General features: G+C 46.7%; 6 protein-coding genes across 6 annotated transcripts; 2 read left to right on the top strand and 4 right to left on the bottom strand.

The window, feature by feature from the left end:
* Positions 1–504: 504 nt before the first annotated feature.
* BT62DRAFT_930692 (uncharacterized protein) lies at positions 505–1,003 on the bottom strand (the record flags this gene model as incomplete). Its single annotated transcript, XM_043185985.1, has 1 exon — positions 505–1,003. The coding sequence occupies exon 1, from the start codon at positions 892–894 to the stop codon at positions 505–507; it is 390 nt and encodes a 129-aa protein (XP_043041165.1). The 5' UTR covers positions 895–1,003.
* Positions 1,004–1,874: 871 nt separating this feature from the next.
* On the top strand, positions 1,875–3,444 carry BT62DRAFT_1075035 (uncharacterized protein; the record flags this gene model as incomplete). The annotated part of the gene is made up of 4 exons (XM_043179078.1): positions 1,875–1,964; positions 2,242–2,368; positions 2,490–2,829; positions 3,078–3,444. The coding sequence occupies 4 exons, from the start codon at positions 1,875–1,877 to the stop codon at positions 3,442–3,444; spliced, it is 924 nt and encodes a 307-aa protein (XP_043041164.1).
* A 162-nt stretch (positions 3,445–3,606) lies between these two features.
* Positions 3,607–4,556, bottom strand: BT62DRAFT_787351 (uncharacterized protein). The gene has a single exon (XM_043182282.1). It carries the CDS (start codon positions 4,299–4,301, stop codon positions 3,768–3,770), a length of 534 nt encoding a protein of 177 aa, XP_043041163.1. The 5' UTR covers positions 4,302–4,556; the 3' UTR covers positions 3,607–3,767.
* A 976-nt stretch (positions 4,557–5,532) lies between these two features.
* BT62DRAFT_1004420 (uncharacterized protein) lies at positions 5,533–5,838 on the bottom strand (the record flags this gene model as incomplete). The annotated part of the gene is made up of 2 exons (XM_043177033.1): positions 5,533–5,714; positions 5,766–5,838. The coding sequence occupies 2 exons, from the start codon at positions 5,836–5,838 to the stop codon at positions 5,533–5,535; spliced, it is 255 nt and encodes an 84-aa protein (XP_043041162.1).
* A 795-nt stretch (positions 5,839–6,633) lies between these two features.
* On the bottom strand, positions 6,634–7,273 carry BT62DRAFT_787192 (uncharacterized protein). The gene is made up of 4 exons (XM_043182281.1): positions 7,101–7,273; positions 7,035–7,046; positions 6,911–6,980; positions 6,634–6,859 (listed from the first exon to the last, which is right to left on the bottom strand). The coding sequence occupies exons 1-4, from the start codon at positions 7,168–7,170 to the stop codon at positions 6,739–6,741; spliced, it is 273 nt and encodes a 90-aa protein (XP_043041161.1). The 5' UTR covers positions 7,171–7,273; the 3' UTR covers positions 6,634–6,738.
* Positions 7,274–7,758: 485 nt separating this feature from the next.
* On the top strand, positions 7,759–8,419 carry BT62DRAFT_1004419 (uncharacterized protein; the record flags this gene model as incomplete). Its single annotated transcript, XM_043177032.1, has 2 exons — positions 7,759–7,888; positions 7,941–8,419. 2 exons carry the CDS (start codon positions 7,759–7,761, stop codon positions 8,417–8,419), a joined length of 609 nt encoding a protein of 202 aa, XP_043041160.1.
* Between the last annotated feature and the right edge of the window lie 236 nt (positions 8,420–8,655).

Here is an 8,655-nt window from a genome sequence, read left to right as displayed (position 1 = left end):
GTAATGAGGGTATTATAAATTGTTGGGTGTGCAGGAGACACAGCTATGATGAATGTGTTTAGGAATTTAGAATGAGCAAGTGCCAGGGGAACAGAATAGATTACTTATAGATGTTCTTCTGTAAGAGATGAGACTTGCACCTAAAGTCCTATCGGCGCCACCCGGTCCAGCCCAAGAGTTGAAAGGACTAGATATAGTCATTGATGTGCTCATTGTAAAGCTAGTTATGTAATTAATCACCTATGTGCTTTGTTCGAAAATCAGAACTTGCGAACCCTAGCAGAAACGACAGTGGAGCGACAAAAAAGGCTGCAACTCCGGATGATCTTTTGGGCAATCGAACCCGAGACGTAATGTACAGTGCTGACCGTTGTACTACAGAGCTCGTGGTAGGGTTTAGGATAAAGACAAGTTCATGCCTGTGTTGCCTGACAAACCGCATCCGTCTATGCATTTTTCTTCTGAAATCAGAAATGTAACAGACAGAAAGGCAAGAAAAAGTTCTCACCTTTGATAGGATGATGTTATTAATCTCTGAGGGAACCGAATCCATGATGCGATGTGCACTAACCATTGTACCGACAGAGACCGTAGTAATGTATGAAACAACTTGAAGAAGACGAGGTCTTCCTGAATAAGTTGCCGCACCCCCTGCGGAGCATATCTCTCGAGGTAGAGGAAATGCCAAAATAAAAATGACAACAGATTTGATGATTTTCTCGCTGGGTGTCGAACCCAGTAGATTCGATACCCTGTTTCCAGATAGTCAAAGCTGACACTGAAGTGAAGTGAAAAGGAACGCACCAAATCCCGTAGACTGGAAGTAGGAGTATAATAGAAGAGAAGCGGTTCTACGTTCGCGCATTCAAATTCAACGTATATGCATCGAGCCATATCACTCTGACACATATAAGCATACCAAGTTGATTGCTAGGTTTAATCTTCAGCGAAGACAGTCGATGTGAACACGGATTGCTAGCTAGATGATCAACTGGAATCTGGAGTCGTCGCTGGGTTTGCCGAAAAAAACAAGCAAACAAGAAGGAATACCCTGTAGCTGGAGTCGAACCTAGTGAATGTGTGTGTACGAACCGATACACCATCAAAGGGACAAAGAAAACTGGTCAAGGAAGCATACATCTTCTCTGTAAATTCAGAACAGCAGAAGTGGAATGGAGGCATGACAAAAAGTTTGAAGGGTCCTGACTTGCACTGGACATTGATCTCTAAGAGAATCGAACACATGATGTGATATCCACTAACCATTGCACTGAAAGAGACCATGATGAGAAAAGAGAGAGAGGGAAGAGACTAGAAGAAACAAGAAGACAAGGTCCTTGAACCTTGCCAAACAAATTGCGGTACTTCAAGTGGGGAATCATAGAGAATAGTTCTTGCTGTCTATTGCAGATCTTCTCAACATGGATTCAAACCCAGCAGATTGGGTGCTTATTTCCAGTTAGTCAAATGCGATGTTGAACACAGACCAAAGAAACCCACAAGTTGAGAATACAACAAAAATGCCCACTCTTTCAGTCACACCAAAGTTGATTTATAAATAAGCAGTGAGCACAAGCTGTCAAGTGTCTGCAGTGAGGACAACCAGAAGATTATGAAAGAGAGAACTTGAATTGGGACTCTGGGACTCTAGAGTCATCTCTGGGTTTGCAAAAATGATGACAACTCATGGCATAACTCTGTAGCTGGGAATTGAACCTAGCTTCTGTGAAGGAGATGTGAGTGCAAGAACTGATATGACATCAAAGGGATGGAAGTCTATGCAGAGGAGTGCATACTATCTCCAAAGTACAAGTACAAGCCTTCGGCGAGGGAAAGATCAGAAACAATTCGTGCAGTTCAAATAGCTAACCATTATGTACTTATTCATCGAGTTCAAAAGACTGGTTGCTCGCGAGGAGTCGTGTTTTTTTGTAGCCATGTCGCCAGAGATGTTTTGGAGCACGGTACGCAGGCTCTCGTCCAGAAACCGTGGTCCAGTGCATACTCAGACAGTCACTTCAAGGAAGATGTCCTGCCAAATCTGCTGAATTGGGGCGCCAATGACACTGGAGAACAGAGTGAGATTGAAGCGGGACCATGATGCAGATAACATTCAACACCGCGTAAGCGACGGTAGTAAATGCGCCTTCGCACATAGTTGCCACTGCCTGTCGGCGATAAACCAGAAAGGTTGTGACAGTTCCGATTTGAATTTGCAGCTTCCCCTTGAACCTCATCCAGCATAAGCTCGCACTCTCCTTGTTCCTCAAGCGTCATCTTCTGTTTGATGTTGGCTGGCGAGTAATGCCTCTCGCTCATCTTCGACCGAGTCGGGCTGCAGCTCACCAATCGCATAGCAGTATTCCATGTACCGTTTGAGATGACTTAGAGTACAAAAGGCAGCGGAACTAGTGGTAGACATCCACCAAAATATGGAGAAAATTGCAGAGATCCAAGGGAGAGAAATCAACGATGATACCCTTCAATAGCACTAAACGCGTTCGTCCCCCATCCTCGAAACCAAATGCGCGTCAATCGAGAAGACGGCGCGAGAAACACACCAATATGGTCCCACCGACTGCCATGCCCTCGACGCTCCCAATCCTCGTCTTCTCATACGGTGGCGGATTCTACACAGGGGCGTGCACGCTCCCGGCCCCCGCATCTATCATCTACCACAACCTCGGCTCCTTCTTCGTGGACATCGTCCCAAGTTAAAGTCGTCGTGCATTCCTGGGTCGACGTACTTCTACCTTACCTCGTGGTAACACTTGAATTGCAAATCCACACCCAGGATGCTTATGTTAGCCCTCGAGGCCTCGGGGAAAGGTAATTCCATTGCGCCATGGCTAGAGGTTACACGTTCCTTGTGCATTGGTTGTTGCGGACAGAGGGATGTGTTCGACTCCCACCTGGAGTGATATTTCTGCGAGAACCTTGGCATCATTTTATAGATGTAAATCCTCGCACCGATTGGAGGAAAGCTATTGTTATTGGGTTATGTAATACCGTATCGTGCTATTTTTCATTCAAGAGCTCTCTGCATGCTGGTCTAACGCGTCCACAGAATGTGATAGGTCATGTAATCAAGGCCCGCGGGGCATAAATCCACTTGACCACATCCTCCGCCCACTCCTCGCCCTGCCCTGTCCCAAGCGCAAACACCAAACTAACGTGATTATGCCCCTTGGGCGAAAACTCCTCGTACGACATGCCTCTTGCCTTCAAAGCTTCGCCGCAGCATTTTTGAAGCAATGCATTTACTATCCTTTGCTGACAGGCCGCGCTTCATTTTCAATAGATGGGAATATCAACGTTAGTGTTGTCATCTCTCCGTCCAAGGATTCGTATGGTTATAGTCTGTCAGAGTCCTCACGTTCTTCTGTCGAAGAAAAGGATCTGCCGCTATATCTATCGTCAGACTGTTGCGTGCAAATGGATTAAATGCTGTGTGCTGACACTTGAGAACATTAAGTGGATACGGCAATAGATTACTTTTGAGTATCTGCTGGCAGTGAATACTACTCGTCACTTCGGAGAAAAAGTATTGTCCGTGACTGGATGGCAAGTCGAAACAAGAAGACACTCCTCCCACAAAGAAATGAAGTGCACAATGTATCTGGATGTCGAGATCATTGAAGGATCACCAAATCGATACTTGGACGACAAGATAACATTACTGAGCGGAGCGAAGATGGAAATTGACGATGGTAGTACAGGTATATCATACAAGTCTTCCCCGGATTTCTCCCCAAGCCTAGGGCCCATCAATCGGAGATAACAAGTACTAAATAAAATAGTAAGAAAAAAGACGCGCCGCCCATGAATCCGACAAAACCGAGCTGGCACCAAGTAGCCATTCGGGGAGGGGCATGCATGAGCTCGTTATCGGGTGCAATGGACCCTGGCATTCTCGAGCTCTCGACTATGCCTTCCTTGGTGAATAGACGGGGCTGGGGAACCTCTGGTCCGGGAGTGAACTGGACGCGACTCTTTCTCCTTCGTGCATTCGGAGTACGTCGAATAATAGGCTTGACGTCTTCCTCCTTGACAGGTGGGAACCCGGAGGCTGCGACGGAGGACACGTATGCTATATCTTCAGAAGGACATACGGTTGTACCGTAAATGGGTTCACGGTGGTGGCCCTGCATAGGCATACCACACATCCTACAGTGGGGTTTCTTGCGAGGAGGAGTAATTTCTTCGTCTTTGACGGTGACGGAAGTTGCTGCGGCTACCGCCATTATTGAATCTCGTAGGAGGTCAGCGAGATACCTATATAAAGTCAGAAAGACATACATCTGCAGAAGACCTTCACAATATACCACAGCTCACAGGCGCGACAAGCACGACTTGGAGCGATGTGCGAGGGAGGGAAATTTTTTTCTTGTTCGCCCTCAAGGTTGGCAGTCCCATTAAGCAGTTTTTATACTCCCAGACGTTACGAGGATACGGGTCTATGGCCGTTTCAGGAACAAAAACTAAGATCGGCGCAGAAACAGCAGACCAAGCCCTTTGTTCTGCAAAAAGCGACTTGGAAGGCTATCGGTCCGAAGATCCGGTCCGATGTAAAACGACCCTCGACACTCCAAACGTCAGTATCAAGGAAGGTTTGTCATATGGGATCGCGCAGCCTGAACAAAGCAGCTACTAGGTCCTTTTTTTCCCTGCATGGATAATCCGCACATTTCCTGGCTCACCGGCAGACCTAGGCAACTCCCATCGAGAAGGATTGCCCGCCGGAGCCTCAGGCCTGCAGCTAGCTATCGCTTGACGGCAATTGGAAACCGTTTAATGTACGAAGGTATGTTAAGTGTCAGTTGTTTTTCTAACAAAGATAATAGATCATGATTCCATCCAGATTCGACGTTGAAAAGGAGTCGACATCAAGAAGCTCTTCACTGAACCAGTCTTTACCTATTCCAGGATGTTCTTATCCAGTTGCAACAACTCGGATCTGTCACTGGGCGCAACCTTTGCACTTGCCATTGATCATTCTGACACGTCTCCCCAACTGCAGGTGGATGGTCAGGCCTATCATCACCTTCGCTGTGATTCAACTCATTCATTAGTTGTACTCTGGATTCAGATCATTATGGATTCATTGTTCGCTGAAAGCTGCAATGATGCTTCAACAACGATGAATGACAGCTTGAGAAAGACTGGTGCTCGTAAACCTCTTAGTTATCAATAATCCACTCACATTGTCAGAATAGACTCGGAATCTTGTCAGTCCTTGCTGCCGCCGATAGTACTCAACCTGGGACTGACTTCCGGTAGAATATCACAATATATTCTGGGCTTTAAGCTTTCCGAGTCGACTGTGACAATAGTTGTCGGTATTTTCAAGATATACGTGTCCTCTCAGCAAAGATGTCACAGCTCAACTTCATACGTGTGTCAACCATCTACTGTGTTGTACATTGACATCGCGAGGAGAACTACTATTCAGCGAATGAAAGACCCTCGGGGGGAAGTCAGGCCGACGTACGCAACTTCTTCGGATAGACGTACCATGCGCGTCAGCATTCACTAATTCTCATCTTCGTCCTTGGAAGGCTCTGCCTCGTTGGCCAAGAAGCTACGCTTCTCAATATCGGCATTGGCACCTGTGGTCCATTTGAATGAGCTTAGAAGCACCACAGGAAGGGCAGTCATACGGATATACGTAGTGTCAGCTATTTCACGGGCGACTATAGCAGGAGCGGTCGCATCTGCTGAAACAGTTAACGCAGTGCAACCAGATAACCGTCGAGAGAACGAACCACGACGGATAACAGACGCTTGAGTCGTCAAGGATGCGCAAAGCACAAACAACAAGGCAAAGATGGACTTCATTCTAAGGACTCTTCTTGGACGATAGGCGGTTTTATATCGCTGGTACTGGCGCTTCTATTTCTCGAATTTCTAGTACCACGTTCACTCGCGCATATTCATCATCAGATGGTAATTGACTTATCCCCGTACAGATTGTTCATGTTTCGGTGTCCGCGTCGGGCGGTGTCTGCACCGCGTGACGCATGTCCTACCCTTTGTAAATTTTATCTGATTTTGATCAATGCCGCTTTTCCGCCGGGATGCAGGACGGTGGGTCAACTTCCATCAAGCTAACTCTGGTCTTTGTCTGGGAACACTGTTCCCCACACAATCCGCGCATTCAAGGCTTTGCGACGCGTCAATACACGTCGACGCATCTTTGATACATACCTGAGGTATGAACTCTAGTATTACATCTGTAAATTTTGGTCTTGATCTTTGGTGATTTCCAGTTCTGCTTGTCTCCGTGCTAGGAGCGTAGCTCATGCCTCTCTGTCTCTATTGCCCCTCTGTTTTTCCGCAGTGCATGCGGCGGTCATTGTTCATATATGTCATGACTTATTGTCAGCGCTTAGCATTCTTGCAGATGTTTACGGAACACTCGTATACTCAGACTGGCAGAGAAGCTTGCGCCATGCATAACCAACCGCATTACGGAGTTCTACTTTCTCTTTCTGGTCAGTCTGTCCTAGTTGTGGCTGGCCGCCATTGAAAGTCTCTTATTCTTCCTATAATAAATCGGATAGACCATAAAAGAGAAGCTGTCGAGCAGAAGAACTTGAAGGCACAGAACACTACCGCATGTGGACGTATTTTGGGCTCTTCCATGTGAAACATAACTTCTTTGCTCCTGAGCCCAGGAACTTGCAGAACTCCTTCGCCGATGAACACGCCTTCCCTCGATTGATATCTTCCGTATCATCAGTTTTCTTGCTTTCTTATCTCTGTTGCCAGATAAATATCATATTGGTATACGCGTATCATTGGATATTCAAATGCTCCTTCCGCGGTAAAAGACCATGTCTCCATACCCTCGCAATAACTTTGGAAAATTTTCAGTACGTTGATTTACATATATATCTACATCACTGACCGGTGTATTTCAATCCGACCTTTTGACGTCTTCTTTCGCTGGCTCTGCCTCTCCAGCCAGGAAGCTACGCCTAGAAGCTTGATGCAAATCAGCTTGGCACATCTAGAAGTAAGAAAGGCCTTACGGGCTTGGACATCTGCGAAAGCAATCAACAAAACAGGAAGGAGCAAATATAGTCAAGGTAACTCGCCGGTATTAAGGTATAATGCTTGTGCGGTCGCAGCACTTAGCACTAATAAAAAGGCCAATGTAAACTTCATTCTGACGGTGAAAAAGGAGTGATGCTCTTGTAAAGCGCAGGTCGTGGTTTATATACGTTGGACGTTCCTGAAACTGATGATTCATTCTCATGGCACAAACGGCAATTCTCCCCCGAGGTAGGGCGCGGCTCCAGAATGGTACATCACTGTCTGATGGTACTCAAGATACCACAAAGTGGCTGTGATTCAAGATCATGCAATTTTCATTACCCTTCAACGGTCCCAAATGTCCATCTTTGATTCAGCCGTCTATCTACATCCAGACTCAGCCTATCTAAGCACGAAGTGAAATCATGTTTTGTTCCGTGTAAAGCTTCAGTAGATCCAATGCAGTACATGTGGCATGTGGCATGGTCCGTAGCTTCGCCTGTAGAAACGGATGTTCTAAGCGTGACGCAGCTTCTGATGTAGATCATTTCAACAGCATCACAGCGTTAGATCGGGCGGTAAAATATCCGCATGAATTATTTTTGTCCGAGCTAAACGAGTCCTTCCTTGTGTTCCATGGGGGTGTAGTATGCGCGCCCGGCATTCTTCCACTATAGCCAAGTTGTAATGCGACTAACCGTTACCCCTCTTACACCCAACATGCTTCCTCCCATGGCGCACCCTGTTTTCCTGACGCTAGGCATCACTTTGCTTTCAATCGGCACGGTGTTCAACATACTCAGCATGCTGTATGCGCGTCATGCAACGCCAGAATACTCATCCTTCGTAGGTAAGACATCGTCGAGTCCCGTGTTATATCCTCAGATCTGACTTTGTCAAAGAGTTACATACACAGGGAGAAATGAGAGATTTGACGGAACGAATCAACGACGCCGTGTTGAGATTCGAGTTCGGGAACTACAGTATCACGTCAGATGATGAATGGGCCACTCTGTTTCCTCCGCATGGCGGCCAGATCATGCTGAACGGAAGCAAGTACGACGTCTCGTTGTACCTGCAGCTGAAATGCTTGGATACCGTTCGCGTTACCTTCGTGGCACTTCGAGACGTGTTCAATGACGAGTCACCAGCACGCGCCATTGATTCCGTTGACTTCAAAGAGACAGGGTATTGCCTGGATGTTCTAAGGCAAACCGTACTATGTACCGCAGACGTTACGCTGGAGCCCGGAGAGGTAGTTGTTTTGTCGGATGGTTCGATTGATATGGCAGTGACCGGAAATCATGTTGATCATATTTGCAGGGATTGGGTCCAGGTGAGGGAGTTCGTTGAAAAAAACCAAAAGTCATGGGATCGTTAGAGGATATATAGATCGAGAACCATCTTCGTTACACTAGATCTCCTAAGCTGGAGTTAATTATCTCCTATCGGTAGTTGGCAATGGGTATCATTTAGAATCAGTTTGCCAAGCCCACATTCTCCCCATCCAGCTCCAATTACGCATTCAAGAAGTGCGTTTAACGAGACGTGTCTCTACTATTCATCGGAGTTCATGTCAATGCCATCCTCTTCGGGCTTTGGTTCCGAGCGCAAGAA

The sequence above is a fragment of the Guyanagaster necrorhizus genome (assembly GCF_019112545.1).
Source record: "Guyanagaster necrorhizus MCA 3950 unplaced genomic scaffold BT62scaffold_9, whole genome shotgun sequence".
In the NCBI taxonomy this organism is placed as follows: Eukaryota; Fungi; Basidiomycota; class Agaricomycetes; order Agaricales; family Physalacriaceae; genus Guyanagaster; species Guyanagaster necrorhizus.
This window is presented reverse-complemented; position numbering and strand designations above follow the sequence as displayed.

What these genes read in the sequence shown, in the direction of transcription:
- BT62DRAFT_787192 (XM_043182281.1), bottom strand. Translation starts at nt 7,170, where the DNA reads ATGAAGTTTACATTGGCCTTTTTATTAGTGCTAAGTGCTGCGACCGCA. An exon ending in GGTCGGATTGAAATACACCG is followed by an intron (nt 6,860 to 6,910) that starts GTCAGTGATGTA and finishes AATTTTCCAAAG; the next exon opens with TTATTGCGAGGGTATGGAGA.
- BT62DRAFT_787351 (XM_043182282.1), bottom strand. Translation starts at nt 4,301, where the DNA reads ATGTATGTCTTTCTGACTTTATATAGGTATCTCGCTGACCTCCTACGA.